The following is a 17,962-nucleotide window of genomic DNA, read 5'->3' on the forward strand; positions in this document are numbered from 1 at the left end:
GCAGTGCTGGACAGTTAGTTTTTGCCTCTTGCATATATCTTATACTTTGGTGATCCTGTATAGCTGCTCATTACTGCACCCAAACAAACTATTAATGAACTTGAGCTGATTTTATTTTCCAAAAATATGAATATAACACATGGGTACACTCATTCTGAACTCAACCACTAGCACCGTAATATGAATAATGAATCAGATGAGGTTAGCAAGTTTGTACTTCACATATCTGAGATAGTGAGTACTCCATGTGCTCCGTCTCATACTTCCCATTGTTGCTATCATGGTTTAAATTTTGCGGAGTATGCACTAGTGCCAGTCTTCACCAGCAAAAATATGAATATAACACATGGGTACACTCATTCTGAACTCAACCACTAGCACCGTAATAGGAATAATGAATCAGATGAGGTTAGCAAGTTTGTACTTCACATATCTGAGACAGTGAGTACTCCATGTGCTCCGTCTCATACTTCCCATTGTTGCTATCATGGTTTAAATTTTGCGGCGTATGCACAAGTGCCAGTCTTCACCAGCAATATTTTGTTAGTCCTGAGTGTAGTGTAGCAATGTATGCAGGATATGCTTCCCGCTAAAGCACCAGCAGCAGCCAAAAAGATTGAAGAATCCAATGAAAGTTCTGATTCTGAAAGCTCTGACTCTGAGGTATTCGTTTACCTACCGATTTCAAAGTGGAAACTTCATTATTTAATAGAATTTTTAATTATCGTTTTGCCTGATTTCACCATGTTTCACTTCATTGGTTTTCAGAAGCCAGCTACTGAAGTGATTCTGATGATTCATCAGATGAGGTAAGAATCCTATTTCTAGCAATGCATGTCTATGTGAGATAATTCAGTACAAAAGCATAAAACATATTTCTTGCACTTACCATTCCCCTGATCTTGTCGTTTAATTCTGTGGAGTACTCATATTTCTTAGTCCAAACTGGAAAACCGTTTGCAGGATATGGCCACTAAAAAACCAGTAGCGGAGAAAGTGGTAGAATCCAGTGAACGTTCTGATTCTGACTCTGAGGAGGTATCAGTCTACTAGTTATATGAAAACTAAGGCTTCATCATTCTGTCTTTATAATGTGATACTAACATTTTCAATATATTTCCAGGATACCACTGCTAAACCAGTTCAATCTTCCAAGGTTGTTGCTGTTAAAAAGAATAAAGAATCTAGTGATAGCTCAGATTTTGACTCGGATTCAAATTCCGAAGAAGTTCTCTGTTGTACTTGTTTACTCTTGGTAACTTCTCTTGTGTGATATTTGTATTTCTTAAACATTGTTTTGCTGCTAGCAAATCTTTTGTCTATGACATCTTCCTAATGCGGTTACTTTCTTTGTCCAGGATACCACTGCTAAAACAGTTAATGCAAAGAAAGAAGAATCTGGTAGCTCAGATAATGACTTGGATTCAGATTCTGATGAAGTAAGTGTTATGTTACTTGCTTACTCATGGTCACTTTTTGTTGTTGTGCAATGTTTAAAATTCCTTCCAGTGTTTTGCAGCCAGCAAAATCTACTATTCCTGCTAAGAGGCCTCTGACAACAGAGAAAAAGAGTAACATGTATGCATTATTTTTTAAATTTTATTTTATTGAAAGGATTGTCTTCTGTGATATTTATTGTACATTAATTGTTCTTATTGTAATTCAGTATTTGCAGTCCAAGGATGATTCTGATGATAGTTCTGATGAGAGTGATGAAGAGCCTGCACTAAAGAAGCCTAAGGTACTTAATTTTTGGTGTTTGCTTTTTCATCTGAAGATTTTGGTTTATATTGCATTTCTTATTCTGTCCTAGGATTCATCTTCCAAGAAAGAAAGCTGTGGTGATGATGACAGTTCTGAAGAAGCTCCCGCAGTGATGATGAAAACGATCAATCGGTGTCAATAGCAAAGTCCAAGTAGAACGAAGTATGGTTTGAGTATATCTATGCTGTTGTAATTTTCTCTCTTATGTTTGATGGTAATCAGCCTCTAACTAGCTTCCTATTTTCAGGAACGAAGATCTAAATCACCCTCACCCCTCTAGAGAAATCAGTTTACTCATTCAAGTTCAAAATTCTTTATAGTTTTCTGAGTTTACTTGCATGTTTCTTGTGTTTGTGCCCCTATAGCTTTCTGTTTGTGCCCCTTTCTATGTCTGTTTCTTGTGTGCAAGCGCTCCATTCTGTGTGTGTGACTGTGTGACTTTTTTGCGTGTGTTGCTTGACTCTGTGTGTGTGTGTGTGGCTTGACTGTGTGTGACTTGAGGGTGAATATGTGTGTGGCTTGACTGTGTGTGTGCTTGACTCTTTGTGCGTGACTCTGTGTGTGTGTGTGTGTGTGTGTGACTGTGTGAATATTGCATTTGCTTGATGGTGTGGTTTGTATGCTTTGTTGAATGATTGGTTGTGTATAACTTGTGTTTTATATTGTTGTAGCCTAACACTGCCTTTGCCGGGTGTATGGCTTGACTGTGTGTGACTTGAGGGTGAATATGTGTGTGGCTTGACTGTGTGTGTGTGCTTGACTCTCTGTGTGTGATTGTGTGTGTGTGTGTGACTGTGAATATTGCATTTGCTTGATGGTGTGGTTTGTATGCTTTGTTGAATGATTGGTTGTGTATAACTTGTGTTTTATATTGTTGTGGCCTAGCATTGCCGTTGCCGGTCCCAAGCCCGGGTGTGAAAATGTGGAGGGAGCTACAGTTACCTTCTTTGTATTGTTTGCATTACGAGTGTCGATAGAAATTACACAGTTTAGGTTACTGTCCTAATCGAATAGTGAATCTTCACATAATTTGGTAGCATGTGATTCAAGCATTAAAATGCATCCTTCCTTGCTAGTTGTACGAGGTCAGTGTTTTTCTTATACGATACCAAAGGAAAGCGAGTAGCTAAGAATTTAGGCCTATAAGGGTTTGATTTTTTTTACTTTTGTGCATGATTTTTTAGGTGGAGAGGTCTGCACGTACAACACGTTTTTGGATGTTTTGGAGTCCACCGCTTTGACTGTCTCCTGATGCTCTGACTGTTTCCATCTTAGGTGATGCGTGCTTTCTGTTTTTGATTGTGTCTCCTTGTTTGCCACATATCAGTTTTGTATGTCGGATTGTTTGGGCCGATTTTTCTGGGCTCTTCTCATGGTACGAGTGTGTTCCTTTCTTTTTTCTTCTGCTGCCTATAAATAAGCTATTCTGGAGGCCTTATTTCTCGGTTTCTAGATTCTTTGCTTTGGGTTCGTGATATGGGTTCTTGCAGTTCGGTGTGCTGATCGGCTGCCTTCTTCGGTTTGTGCTTCTGGTCGATCTGTTCCAAGTCGCTCCGAATATATTCCTGGTGCTACTTCTGGCGGTGGATCTTCTAGTCGATCTGTTCTAAGTGCCGCTCAATATCCTGGTACGTTTTGCTTAATTGTCTTTTTTCTGTTGTGTGTGATTTTGCTGCTATATGCGCTATGTTCATATTATTATTTCGTTTTCTGTGGTTAATTTTGGATCCTAATGAAGCGCACCAGTGTAGGCATGAGATTCGACGTGGGAAGCATACTATTTATTTATACAACCACGGTCCATTGGCTGGAGTCGAGGAAATTCTCAAGCATAAAACGTCATCTTCTTACTCAACATATAATTTTAAAGTTGGTATTGAATTTATGGATTTGTATAGCTACCTGATCCCGGTATATGAAATTGAGCCTCTTGATAAAATTACCGATGTACAAAATTCGGACAGGATGAAGTCGAAGTGGCACGGATGGCAGCAATCAACAAGGAAATTAAACGTGTGTTGACAGAAGTTCTTCTGAAGGTTTGTCATTGCATGGCTAGGTTTAGCAGAACATGTACTTCTGTTCTAAATTCAGCAAGACTGCCATTTCTTACTTTTGTACCTTTGTCATTTCCAGGTTTCTGATGATCTTTTTAATGAGATCGCAACCAAAGTTATGAATGAAGATGATTCATCAGCTGAACGTGAGTGAGTTATACTTAAAACTTAATGCAAATAGGTAAATTGCATTGCTGATTATCGCCTGTGTGTTGCAGCAAATGAGATCACTGGTGTCTCTAGCTCAAAGAAGCTTGGTCTGGGAGAATCAGAAGTCAAGACCACAGCTGTACTGGTCGTTCTGATGATACCGGGCTAAGTTCTCCTAAAGGTGCTTTCTTGGTCTTGCTAATTATGATTCAGATGATGATGATGGTAAGGGTTTAATTCCAAATTTATCATCTGAAATTAAAGTTGGTGCAGCTCATCCTAAAGAAAGTAAGTTCTTGAAAAACACAAAGCAGACATGGTTTCCCAGAATTTATTTTCTAAAGAAGGAAGAGCTAATTATTAACTTTCTGAGTTTACTTCGGTCTTGCATGTACTAGCTTTCTGTTTTTGCCCCTATCTATGTCTGTTTCTTTCCATTTCTTGTGTGCACGTGCTCCATTGTGTTTGTGTGTGTCTGACTGTGTGTGTGATGTGCCCCTAACTCAGTTTCTATCAGTTTCTTGTGTGCAAGTGCTACATTGTGTGTGTGATGTGCCCCTATCTATGCCTGTTTCTTGTGTGCAAGTGCTTGATTGAGTGTGTGCTTGTGTGACTGTGTGTATTGCATTTGCTTGATGGTGTGGCTTGTATGCTTTGCTGAGTGATTGGTGTGTTTTGTGTTGTTGTGGTTTAACACTGCCTTTGCCGGTCCCAAGCCCGGATGCGAAAATGTGGAGGGAGCTGCATTATTGTTTGCCTTAGAAGTGTTGATTGAAATTACTCTCCTAATCGAATAGTGAATCTTCACATAATGTCATAGCATGTGATTCAAGCTCTGGAATGCATCCTTCCTTGCTATGAAAAATCTAGCAAGTGTAATTGTCTAGAATTTGTCCCATCTCCTAAATTAATCTTGCTGGGTTCTTAAATCTTGTCAGCACCAATGTTCTTTTCTGCTAATATATACACTTTTTTTTCTAAAAATCAGTCATATGTTTTTAATTTGGCTTTAGGTTGGATTTGTGGCTATCTGATCATGCACGAATCTCAGCGTCGCAGGTGTCCCTCATTTGTCTGTCACTCACAAGTGCATGTCTTGTTTATTTGTTGTTGGGCTTTTTGTTCGGGTTGTGGGTTGCCCTCTCCTTGTTTATTTGTTGTTGGCCTTTTTATTCGGGTTGTGGGTCCTTTTCGGGGGGTGACCTGCTAAGAGTGTGTGTGTGTGAGGGGGGGGGGGGGGGGGGATGGCGGCGGTGTTGGTGGCCGGAGCGTTTCAGCCAGGAAGGAGCTGACTTCAGCACACAAACAGGCACTGTGTAGGCTCGTGAGTCCCCTTTCCCCTCTTTGATTCAATTCATTTTACCGAAAAAGGCTTTCGTCCCGCTTTATATATAAGGCAATGATCGACATAGCAGATGCAAACCACCCGACATCACACAGACCAGAGGCAGATACAAGGGAGCTGACGAACATCAACACTACTCCAAACATCCGAAAGCAAACAACAAGTAGGCGGAAGAGCATAGCTAAGGATCTAAAGAGCTCTCCACCGTGAACAGTTACCGCGAGGAGATGAAGCCGCAACTCAAACAGGCACTGTGTAGGCTCGTGAGTCCCCTTTCCCCTCTTTGATTCAATTCATTTTACCGAAAAAGGCTTTCGTCCCGCTTTATATATAAGGCAATGATCGACATAGCAGATGCAAACCACCCGACATCACACAGACCAGAGGCAGATACAAGGGAGCTGACGAACATCAACACTACTCCAAACATCCGAAAGCAAACAACAAGTAGGCGGAAGAGCATAGCTAAGGATCTAAAGAGCTCTCCACCGTGAACAATTACCGCGAGGAGATGAAGCCGCAACTCGACGGAACCAGGGACTCCAAAGTGGTTCTTCCAACAAAGAAACGACACTGAAGAGCGAGGTTTTCGCTCGAAGTAACACGAAGAACGTAGATCCACCACGATGGAGCCTTCAAAGAAGGGAATGACACATGGATGCCGCCGCCATCGCTCTGGCCCGAGCCAAAACGAGGTTTTCAGCCCGGCCACCACCCTCCGCCTCCGCCCAGGGTACTACCCTACATGAGAGCGTCGGCCGCATGACCATCGAGAACATCGAAGGCCCGCCCCAATGCTGCCACGACAACAAGCCCGTCTGTGCCCGAGCCACGAGCTCTGCCCACGAGCCCGCAGCTCCCGCCACCAAGGCCGTCGCCCTGCAACCAGACACTCCAGAGACCATCAAAGGCATGAGCTTTGAGCCGACCGGCAGATCCCTAGCACCGTTGGAGCCGCCGGTGACCGACCCGCCGCGAGCAATGATCAGCGGCCCTAGAGGCACTAGGCCAGGAAAAGGGAGGGAGCGGAGCTCGTCCAGACCGACGCACCCCTGTGTCGGTGAGACGATGATAGGTAGTCGGTTTACCCATCCCTCCAGCAGCCACCCCTGTGTCACCCCTGACGCCCTACCACGGCGTCCGGTAAGTACCACGCGAGGAAGAGGCGGCACCCATCCGCCGGCGAGGGCCGACCGCACCCTGCCGCCGAAGAAGGCCTCCAAAGGAGCGCCAACCGCCACCACACAACATGCGCCTCCACGCTCTGGCCAGGTCTAGCCGGTGCCCCGTCACCCCACCGGAGTAGAGCGAACACCTACTGCAGCACCACCACCTTAGAAGGGCCGCCAGCCACCCTTGCTGCCACCAACCGCCACTACCAGCCGAATCTGGGCAGGGGCTGCCAGATCCACCGCCAACACGCTCCCGGGCCTCTAGATCCCATGGGCCCGGGGGGGAGGGGAGGAGGCGGTGCTGGCAATGCACCAGGACGGCAGGAGGAGGGAGGAAGCTGGAGCAGAGGCCGACCTGAAGCTGGAGCCGAAGCTGAAGCAGGAGCGCCTAGGGAGGGGAGAGGGGGGTGTTCTCTAGTGGCTTGGGTCTGACTTCATTCAATTCATTTTCGAGGAATAGCAGACACCTCATTCCCGTCCGAGAGCTAAAAACCGATTGGGGGGGGGGGGGGGGGAGAATTGGTAGTCATCCAGCCCAACCTAGCGGGGGGGGGGGGGGGGGGGGGGTGAATCAAATCTGTCTGTCTTCATGTTTTTTGGACAGTTTAAGTTCTGTTCCAGGCTTCGTGTGTTCTCATTCTTGTTTATTAGTTTTGTCCTTTGGTCATTTCTGAGTTCCTTGCACTCTTCAAAATTTGGAACTTCTTGTTATTATTCTTTTAAATCATTATTCATTCCTTAGTTTTATTTTTAATATTAGAATTTTAAATCAGTATTCAATCTGAACCTTTCTTCAATACAAACTGCATACTGTAGCTCTGAAACTGTAGCTGACATGGTTCAGTCTTCTATTTAGTTTTCAATCATATAAATGTATTTCAGATCAACATTGAGCAGTTAGTTTTGTAGAACCACGTAAGCAGAATTTCTTATTATTTTCAACGTTGTTGCTGGATAAGCAATGGTCAGCACATCACTGTTTTTTAATTCATGTGGTTTTCTATAGTCATTATTTTTGTAGGAGATCATTTGTAAGCCATGGTTTGTTTCATTTAGTCTTTTTGTCCCTTTAGAGGATTTCAACAGTTTTTTAGGTCAGTCATATAGAGAAGGGAAGGCCGGGCAAGGGTAGCACTGCAAGTTCCACATTGCGGGCTCGTGGTAGCTAGGATAGATTTTTTTTCTGTAGGATGATTTATAGATGGGGGTTCACTATATGCGATCAGGAGGATAGTTATATCTAGCAAGTGCGCCAGGTAGCAAATGAGGACGCTGTGTCCCAGCACTTGATCGAAACTAGAGGTAAATTAACACAACTCTTGATGTATTTGTTTGAGATAATGCTTAACTATTTGTTTTCTTTTGTAATTCCCTCTTATTGATTCCATCTTTCCTCTGTTGGGTTAGTCCACACCATGGTTGCAGAGGAGGACCAAGTAGTAGCATCCGGATTATCAGGAGAAAAAAGCAAGGACCAACGACAAAAAGCAGATCGGGGAAAGGAAAAACTGCATTGACAGATAAGCTAGGGAGATCAGATCATATTGTCCTCTTGATTGAATCAATCTGGTATTCTTTTCTCTCTCTGCTATTAACTATGCTTCAAGGTGCAGTTCTCTTCTTAGTTGATTCCGTTGGTACGGTGCTAATTAATGTCAGTGGATATGCCTCAGTGATATGTTGAACTACTTGGGAAGAAACTAAGCTGGCGCCTATTAGCAACATGCAAAGCAAAACATTACCTACTGACTGACTGGCTATGTATATTGCTTTCACTGTTCGATCTTACATTCAATAGAATTGCATGATTTGGACAACTAAGTTAGCAGCGCTACGCTACTTGATACGCTTAATAAACCCAGCTCTAGTCTCATCTAGTTTAAATCTTTATGTGAGCAGGGGGAAGGGAGACATCCTCATCCTGCTGCTGCTCGGCCTGGTGGCATCGAACTACATGCGTGAATGCAGTAGGTTGTTGTTTATCTGGGGAAAAGACAAGTGTTGTGTAATTTATATTATTGGCAACAAGGAAAGCTTTTATGAGAACCAGTAATGTAGCTGCATGGAGACTAAGACTACCATTTGTAGTTCATATTGTTTCAGTCGCTTGCTGTAATCTGAAGGAAGAATTTGTGACCAAAGTGGCAGTGAGTTAGTTGTTTATGGACATGTGTTTGGGCAGGAGCCATATGTAGTAGTTGTAATGATGTGTTGGCTGCGCCTACTCTGCTTAGAGAAGAGAAGAGAAGAGCAGAGCAGAGCAGAGCAGAGTGTTGATATTTAGAGAAGTAGAGATGCAAAGAGGTTTTTCTTTTGGCAGAGCAGAGTGTTGATATCTAGATGTCTGTCTTGCCTTTCAGTACTTGCCCTAGCTACCCTTTCTGAAAGAGTTTTTCCTTTTTCTTTTGGCAATTTTGGAACTCTAACGTGAATAATAAGTAGATATCAATTAATTAACGTGATCAGGCAAAGCAGTCCTGACTTTGCAGCATCTTTTGTTGTGTAGTAGTATGGGCTGGCTGGTGCTGGATGATGGAAAGCTATGGAATCTGAACATTTTGCAGAACTGACCCCCGCTTCGACGCCGAAAAGGTCGAAGGGATCAAGCGCCTCCACGTCTCCCCACAGGTTCGCTTCGGTTCATCCTGTCCTCTCACGCCGTGGAAATTCGGACTGGTTTGTTGTTCGCATTCAGCACCGGTGGTCAAGGTGGTCAAGAGAGAACGTGGCGGCGCAGTCGTTGGAGGTGAAGAAGCTCGTCTACTCCTGCCTCCTGTACTACCCCGAGAAGTAAGATAGCTAAGCCCCCCCTCTCATCTGCAACTCCGAAGTGGAACACGGTTCATGTGGTCGTTTGTTGTGTGGAACAGGAGAAACTATACGTTGCAAATTTGTCCATGCTTGAATTGCTCCAAGCAAGAATGTATTGGCATTGCGTATTTGATATGCAAAGAGATTTTTTTCACATGCTTATGCTTGAATCTTTGTCAACTATTGAGTTTTGAATATGAATGTTATTTATTCCCGACTTTCCATGATTGGGATGTGCCATTGGAAGTGGTTAACTCGCTGGTTATAAAAGTTTTCTTGTTGCTGCTGGCACCAAGACTATTGAATTTTCTATCATGATGCTCAAATTTCTTTCTTGTGTACAGTCACGAGATATACTGTCTTTATTGTCTACCGAACTCGAAATAACAAGCAATTTTTGTTTCTCTCATGTACATATGATGATATGAGCGTCTGTCCTTCATAGATTGTTTCCTAGTATGGCCATTAATCTTAATCTACATGTGTGGACAGGAAAGAAGTCTACATTTGGAGGATCTCAGAGGGGATATATGGCCATCGGGGAACTAAATGCCGAAGTTTGATCTTTCAGAGGGTGGAGCGATCCTAGTTTGACCGATGGAGCTTGTAGCGCCACGCTGCCTATGAGTAGTCCGGTTTATTATGAAATTTTTAGTATATTTAAGAAGTATTGAACTTGTATTATTAGGGTTGTCATCACCATACCGGCACCCGTATCTGTAGAATATATGATACTTGTTGTATGTTGTTGTTGAACTCGCAATAGAAGAAGAGAGTTTGATGCTTTAATTAATCTCTGCTGGCTGCTGCCCCTCATGCTTGAGTTCCATGCAAGTTGACTAATGGACGTGCTTTTTCTTTTAGAACTAGCAGCGTGATCTGCGCATTTGCGCGGCTAGAATTTATATATACTTCTTTTTACATATATTGCAAAGTCCTTGATAACAAAAATAACATTTCTAAGCATTCTCCCGCATTCTATTCATCATCTTTTCTATTTCTCCATTCATGCGAATATTATTTGCATTAAACTATAATATTTATAACATAAAAAATCAATTACATAGTCAACAAAAACCCAAAGCGAACGCATCAAACTTAGAGAGCAGACGAACAGGCTGGCCCAATACTGTAGGGTGCAGGGAAAAGATTTCAGACGAGATGGTTGATACTCTTGCCATAAGCGAGATATAGCTCTCACAGTTCAAATCAATGCCCTCACACCTCCGTATTGTGCTCATTATATTTCATTTTATTTTGAGGGGCTCACTCTATTTCAGCAGCATCCAAGCTCGGATGTGCACGTGGACCAGGCCCACAGAAAATATGACCCAGTCCTTCTCGTGGACGGCCCAGGTTTATACGAAGTTCGGCCCGATCCATGTGTACGCATCGCGCTCCCGTGAACGAGACGGACCCGGCGAAACGCGGCGGCTGCCAAGATCCGCGCCGCGCAGCCTCGCCGCCGCGTTCGACGAGGGAGCTCGGGCACGCTCGATCCGCGCGGCGCAGCCTCGCCGCCTATAGAGAGTCTGATTCGGAGATGTGCGGGATGCGGGCCAGCGGCGCGGCAGCGTCGTGGGCGGTGGGGCGGGCGCGCACCTCGACGACCCGAACGGCGCCGCCATCTCGGTGCTCCTCGACTCCCGCTTCGACGGCGACAAGCTCGACGCCCTCAAGAACCTTCTCGCCCTCGTCTCTCGGGCCGTCGACGTCGCCCACCTCTCCCCGCAGGTCCGGCTAGCGTCCCCCCTCCTCTCGTCTCGTCTCGTCTCACGCCGTGGATTCAGGCGACGGAATTGCGTCTGTGCTTGTTGCGCAGGCAGCCGCGAACTTGGCGGCGTAGTCGCTTGAGGTGAAGAAGCTCGCCTACCTGCTCCACTACGCCGGCCTCATCTTCACTTCTCCCTGCAATGCGACAAATTAGAGCCAAAATCCTAAGTGGATTTGTTTGCAATTTTGTTTTCTTGCGTATGATTAGTTGAGACAGATTGGAGCAGTTGCATACTCCGCATAATTTCTCCACTAGCCGATCTGAACGGGATGGTGTTGAGATGATGCATGCCTTTTCTCCTTCCTCTTGACATATTCTCTCTTTTTCTCCGGTGAGGTCCTCCCTTTCAATCACAAGCGCCAGAGGAAAGCTGCCCCAAGTCATGGCTGATCTTGTGTGGTTGCTTTTCTTCCTCTTCAACCTCCCATGTGGAGCCCTGTTGTGCGGTCTTAGGTCTTGATTCTAGCTGTGAGTAATCCTAGTCGAACATGATCTTGATTCTAGCTGTGAGTAATCCTAGTTGAACATACATGACACGTTTGCGTTCAGGCAAACTATTTTGTGAGGAAGTCTGAAACCTGTACAATGCTTCTCCAATGAAACTTCTGTCTACGTCCAGCATAGTGCACAGAGTGAAAAAATCCACAAATTAAAACATGTCTGTGGATAATACTAGTCATCTTCCAACCTGAACAGACTTGATGTTTTGCACTCGGGAGGTTAGAAATTAGAATGTGATGTTGCAATTTAGTTGTCTGAAAAAGTCTGAACCACATGCATTGTTTCTCTAGTGAAGAAACTACACCTTCCTAGTATAGTATAGTGCAGCGAGTGAAAGCGTCGAGCTTTGCTTTGTGTGTGTGCTTGCACGGATGCTGATGGTGTTTTCCCACTACTTTTCTAAATTTTGGGGCCATTCGCATGTATTGTCTATTGATTGTGTGCTATTTTTTATTTTTTCAGCGAGTAGAAAATGTTATTTTTTGGAAGATTCAAGGATGTTCGAGGAGTGACCAAAAGCATTGAAGACTTTGCCGAGCGAGGCAAGGAACCTACTCTAATCATGTTGAACCATATTTGCATTGCACATTTCGAATTATTTTCCATGCATAAAGTATTATTTTGCTAGTATTGCTATGCTAAGTAAGTTAGCTAGGGTTAAGCTATGCCTTATCTGCTTGAAATTGACACCCCCTTTGACATTCTTAATACCCCTCCTTTGTAACCCTCTTGGGAAATAGAGAAGCCATCAGAGGTAGAAGAAACCTCAATCCCAAGGAAGTAGGAAAGAACACCAACACCAGGCATAGAAACTATTCACTAAGACGAGTATTCACAAAGGCAATCCACTCAACGTCGTCGCCAGTGATGATCATGCATCGACATATATCATAAGAGTTCGACCATGAGCTAAAGGTGCACATAAAGTGCAGGATCATGAGCACTCGCCAAAAACTAGCCGCGGTCACCACTAAGACAAAACGCTCAGACCAGACACGAGGGGCTTTCTCATGCAATTCACCATTAAGAAATGCATTCTTGGCATCAAGCTGAGAGACAGACCAGTGGCGAACAAATATCACACTAAGAAGTGTGTGAAGGGTGGCCATGCGTGCCATAGGAGCAAATGTCTCATTGTAGTCACAGTCATGTTCCTGCTGAAAGCCACGGGTCATAAGACGAGTTTTGTAACGCTCAAGAGAACCACTAGAGCATCTCCAATAGATGGTCTTTGTGTAAAAATACCTAAGTTTTGGACCGTCTGGTGCAAAAAACGCTGCTCCAATAGACGGTCCATTTGTAAAAAAAAATTGGACCACGGCCTCCACGTGATGTAAAATACAACACCTCGCGGTGCAAATATACATCACGAGGTGCATCTGGTCCAAAACCAGCCGCCCCCCATGAAAGCCCAGCCGCCACTTCATTTCCTTTCCCGCTTGCGCCCGTCCACCCGCCCGAAGAACAGTCGACCGGAATCCGCCGCCGCGATCGCCCAAAACCTCGCCGTCGGCGCCGCCACCACCCCACATGCCCGTCGCCGCCGCCCTCCGCCGCTGTCGCCCCCGCCGCCGCCCGGACGCCGCTGAATCGGGTGGGAGCTGGCGCGGGATTCGGCCTCTCCGGTGGTCCGGCTGCCGCGGTAGGCCTCCGCCGGGTCTTAGGCTGCCGCCGACCTCCTCCCGTCGGCCGTGAGCTTGTCCACGGCCGTTGCGCCGGCCGCACGACCGTCGCACCAAGCCCTCCGCCCGGCTGCCGAACTAGTCTTCGCCGCCCGCCGAGCTCCTCTTGGCCGGCCTCCAACCTCATTTCTTATCACCGCCGCCGTCCGGAGCCGACCACAGCCGTCAGCAGCAGCCAATCCAACCGACGGCCATCTTCTTCCATCGCGCACACAAGGTGTTCGACGGAATTCCCCAAGGTGGTTGGACATCGGCTGAACAGCAGTCGGGCGGCTGCTGGCCAGTTTTGGACCATGAATTTGGACCATCTATTGGAGTTGCTCTTTTGGACCATCTGTTGGAGTTGGCCTTTTTCCGGAGCTCCAAAACGCACTTTTTGGCGGTCCAAAATTTACATCTCCGGTTTTGGACCGTCAAAATTTGGAGCATCTATTTGAGATGCTCTTAGAGTCTAAACCTTTGTAGACCCACTTACAAGTTACACGTGATGGGATAAGCACGGGGGACCGGGGGGGGGATGTGATCCCACATGTCGGTGAGCTCAAGAGCAGCAATCTCCTATGCCATCACATGTTGTCGTTTGGGAAGAACACGGCGACTTGGTATGAAGTTGCGTCTCGAGAAGAGCAGCGTCAGAACACCCATAGCGGCCAATAGGCGGAAGCGGGTGAGCGCGGAAGCTATAAGCAGGTTGAGCCGGAGGAGGTGTGTTGCCAACAGAAGGAGACATAGTAGTCGCGAATGGCAACCAATGTAGTAAAGAAGAGTATGAGGGGCAATCACCGGGAAAGCCGCAGGTGACGATGACGTGGGGTCTATAACAATAGTTGGAAGACACGGTAGGTTGGGTAGACGAGGGCAATACGTGGGTGATAGGTGTATTGGGAAAAAGTTAGGAAATAAATATCCTTGGTGGGGGAGGCCGAAGGAGAGGATAAGAGTGGATAGAAAGGCGAGACTCATCAAAAGTCACATCCCGAGAAATGTGCATCCACCGACCAACAGGATCCCAACACCGATAGCCCTTGTGCTCATCACTGTAACCCAAGAAGACACATTCAACAAACTTAGTAGTCAGTTTGGTGTGTTGACGGGGGTGGAGGGGGGCAACAAGAGTGTAGCAAACACAACCAAACAAACGAAGCGATGAGTAGTCATGGCAACGACCAGAAATACGCTCGAGAGGAATGTCATCCTACTAAGCAAGGAAGGCTGAATGTTGATGAGGTAGGTGGAAGTAGAAACAACCTCAACCCAAAAGTGTGGTGGAAGAGAGGCAATGATCTTCAACGTATGAGCCGCCTCAAGAAGGTGACAATGCTTGCTCTCAACAACAACATTCTGAGCATCATGTCCATGCTAAGAGAACCGAGCAAGTGTGCTCTGCTCAGCGAGGAATCCGCGCAACAAACAATAGATAAAATCACGGGTAAAATCTGCATGAAAGACATAGATAGGAGTGGAAAACAGGGTATGAAGTATTGTTGCAAACATCTTACAAATTGATAAGACCTCACTACAAGAAGGCATAAAATATATCCATGTGTGTCGAGATATAATATAGTAGCAATAGCCTCCTTTCGAGGCAAAGGGAGCTTGACCCCAAACATCAAGTGAACAAGATCAAAAGGATTTTGAAGTAACACAACTTGTGTTTCCTTTAGGCTAGATGAGACTTAGGAACATAAATCTTGATTATGGAAATGGTGGATTATTGGAGCATCCGGGATTGGATTAGTAGTAAGGAAACATGGATCTTGGAGTATCACAACTCGTGTTTCCTTTAGTTTAAATGATATAACTACTTGGATTCTAGGATGGAGACAACTTTGGCACTCGGATTTATGATGTTTTGATCTAAGCGTAGTAGCTTGCATATGCCCCATGTGGATATAATCACGAATACGATACATGTGGATCAGAGTTGATTTTGGTGTCCCTCCCCAAGAATGTTATGAGTACAAGATCATCATGGGAGGATGGTTTGGATTATTTCAAAGGAAAGGTAACCATCTTTCATCACCAATTTCATGATGCTCACCGCCGTGCGTGAGTAATTCCATCATAGGCTTGTTGGACGGTGATGGGTTGGATGAGATTTATCATGTAATCGAGTTAGTTTTCTTAGGGTTTGATCCCTAGTATCCATTATGTTTTGATATTGATGTTGCTATGACTTTGCTATGCTTAATGCTTGTCACTAGGGCCCAAATGCCATGATTTCAGATCTGAACCTATCATGTTTTCATGAATATATGTGAGTTCTTAATCCTATCTTGCAAGTCTATAGTCACCTACTGTGTGTTATGATCCGGCAACCCCGAAGTGACAATAATCGGGGCCACTTTCGGTGATGACCATAGTTTAAGAAGTTCATGTATTCACTATGTGCTAATGCTTTGTTTCGGTTCTTTATTAAAAGGAGGCCTTAATATCCCTTAGTTTTCAATAGGACCCCGCTGCCACGGGAGGGTAGGACAAAAGATGTCATGCAAGTTTTTTTCCATAAGCACGTATAACTATATACGAAATACATGCCTACATTACATTGATGAATTGGAGCTAGTTCTGTGTCATCCTATGTTATGACTGTTACATGATGAACCGCATCCGGCATAATTATCCATCACTGATCCGGTGCCTACGAGTTTTCCATATACTTGTTCTCGCTTATTTTACTTTCCCGCTGCTACTGTTACAATCACTACAAAATATCAAAAATATTACTTTTGTTGTCTCTACTTTTGTTGCTGCTACCACCACTATCATATTACTTTCCTACTAAACACTTTGCTGCAGATACTAAGTTTCCAGGTGTGGTTGAATCGACAACTCAGCTGCTAATACTTGAGAATATTCTTTGGCTCCCCTTGTGTCGAATCAATAAATTTGGGTTGAATACTCTACCCTCGAAAGCTGTTGCGATCCCTTATACTTGTGGGTTATCAAGGAGCCGCAGCTGGTTTCTGTGTAGGTACCGTCTTCCTCTCGTACTTTCTCCTTTCTTGCTGATCTTGCCTGAGTTTCCTCGCCTTGTTTCCCTTAATCTAGAGCCCCGCTCTCTCTTGAGAAGTCGGCCGCCGCCTCCATCGTGGGGTCGGCGGAGACTTCCACCACCACCTGGCAGATTGATCCGGCCGCCAACCTCCGGGAGGCGACGGAGCGGAACGCGCGGGAGGCATGCGAAGAGCGGGAAGCCGCCCGCCTGGAGAAGGCGGAAGCGGACAGGGCGGAAACCGCCGCCCTGAAGAAGCTGGCGGAGGCCGAAGCCGCCACTGTGCTGAAGAAGCAGGCTGAGGAAGCTGCGTGCCGTTAGTCGGCGGTGTTTGTTGTCCTCCTGAACTCTGCGCCGCCGCCAATGGAGTTCGTGGCGCGGACTGGGGAAGCCGGCGGCGAGCACCCTATCATGGAAAGGGACAACGGCGATGTCGCCATGCCGAATGTGATCGTGCCCCTGCCACCTCCTTCTGAGGAGGCGCGAGACAAGCAGCTGGCCGACCCGCCGGCGCCACCAGCCGGAAACGAGATGGTGATGGGCCCGACTCCCGGGGTCCGCACACCCTTACGCCGCCGGCTCGCGAAGGCAGCCTCGGCGTCGCGCCCACTGGAGGCCGGCACCACAAGCTCCTCGATCCCGGACACCAAGGCGACTAGCGCCGCACCCACTGGGTGGGTGTGGGTGCGGGGAGGCGGGACGGGCCCTCTGAACAAGGCGATTCTGGACGTTCAAGCCAAACTCCGCGCCGAGGCCGACGCTCTCAAGCTCTGCAACAAGGCGTTCCTGGAGTCACGAGAGGCCGTCCGGGTATACTTCTTGCTTCTTTGTTTTTAATTCTTGTATTGCCTCGTGGGGGCACGCCAACGCACCCACTGGGTGTAGTCCCCGAGCTGTGGGCCGGCTGCTGAGCAGGCGGCCCGGAACTCTAATTAGCGAGCTCCAAGTACTAACATATTTGCTGCAGGATTATCATAACCTCCGTGCGGCCGCCTTCAACTCCAGAGTCCAGGAGTTGGATCAACGTGCCGCCGACTTGTCGGAGAGCCGGAGTAAGTCTTCTTCTTTCTCTGCGAGGGCGCGCTGGCGCACCCGCGGGCTATAGTCCTCGAGATTCGGGCCGACTGCTGAGCAGTCAGGCCGGATCTTCCTGGCAACTTCATCTTTCTTTGCTGATTGTTGTCGTCTCTCTCTTTTTCTACTTTTGTAGAGGCCAATGCCACCCTTTAACGGCAATTGGGCGAAGCCAACGCCGCGCTTCATACCAAGGAGGTGGACTGCGGCAAGCTGGCCGAAGAGCGCGATCGACTGGTCGTGCGACTGGTGGAGCAGGTGGAGCTTCTCCAGAAGGCTCAGAAGGAGGCAGAGGACAAGGAGGCGGGTCTTCTTGCGGAGTTCGAGATCGAACGCTCCGCCTGGACCGACAAGGAGGCGATGCTGACGGCCGGCTTTGGCGAAATCAAGGATATGGTCGACGGTAAGCAGCCTTCTTTACTCTTCTTTTAAGCCGCCGGCCTCTGATCAAGCCGACTTCTCTTTGTTCTGACTCTTTGCTTTGGTCCTGGCAGACTTCTTCCCAGGTCACTCTGGTGCCGCCAACCAGGCTATCGAGGCCGACCACGAAGGACGAAGGGCAGAAGGCGAGGAGATCGTTGCCAACGCCCCTCGCACTCTTCGCGAGCAGCTTCTCAACATTCAGGCTCGTCTTCGG

General features: G+C 46.5%; 1 protein-coding gene and 1 pseudogene across 14 annotated transcripts; both read left to right on the top strand.

Moving 5' to 3' along the window:
- Positions 1-13: 13 nt before the first annotated feature.
- On the top strand, positions 14-4,655 carry LOC123132462 (nucleolin 2-like; annotated as a pseudogene).
- Positions 4,656-7,060: 2,405 nt separating this feature from the next.
- On the top strand, positions 7,061-10,094 carry LOC123132464 (uncharacterized). 14 transcript variants are annotated; one of them, XR_006464747.1, is made up of 4 exons: positions 7,061-8,057; positions 8,388-8,455; positions 9,053-9,278; positions 9,792-10,094. XR_006464747.1 is itself a non-coding variant. In XM_044552257.1 (4 exons), coding segments are annotated over exons 1-4 (357 nt in total). In that variant the 5' UTR covers positions 7,061-8,247; the 3' UTR covers positions 9,849-10,094. The 14 variants fall into 14 exon arrangements, 3 of the variants coding, with proteins under 3 accessions (XP_044408192.1, XP_044408191.1, XP_044408190.1); XM_044552257.1 differs by having other exon boundaries at positions 7,061-8,249; positions 8,388-8,459; XM_044552256.1 differs by having other exon boundaries at positions 7,061-8,249.
- Positions 10,095-17,962: the final 7,868 nt, after the last annotated feature.

The sequence above is a fragment of the Triticum aestivum genome, chromosome 6A, assembly GCF_018294505.1.
Source record: "Triticum aestivum cultivar Chinese Spring chromosome 6A, IWGSC CS RefSeq v2.1, whole genome shotgun sequence".
Lineage (NCBI taxonomy): Eukaryota > Viridiplantae > Streptophyta > Magnoliopsida > Poales > Poaceae > Triticum > Triticum aestivum.

Bases quoted from the DNA above. Each gene is read 5' to 3' on its own strand.
- LOC123132464 (XM_044552255.1), top strand. From the start codon at position 8,293: ATGATTTGGACAACTAAGTTAGCAGCGCTACGCTACTTGATACGCTTA. The intron at 8,456-9,052 runs GTAGGTTGTTGT...AACATTTTGCAG, and splicing joins GAACTACATGCGTGAATGCA to AACTGACCCCCGCTTCGACG. The intron at 9,279-9,791 runs GTAAGATAGCTA...ATGTGTGGACAG, and splicing joins CTCCTGTACTACCCCGAGAA to GAAAGAAGTCTACATTTGGA.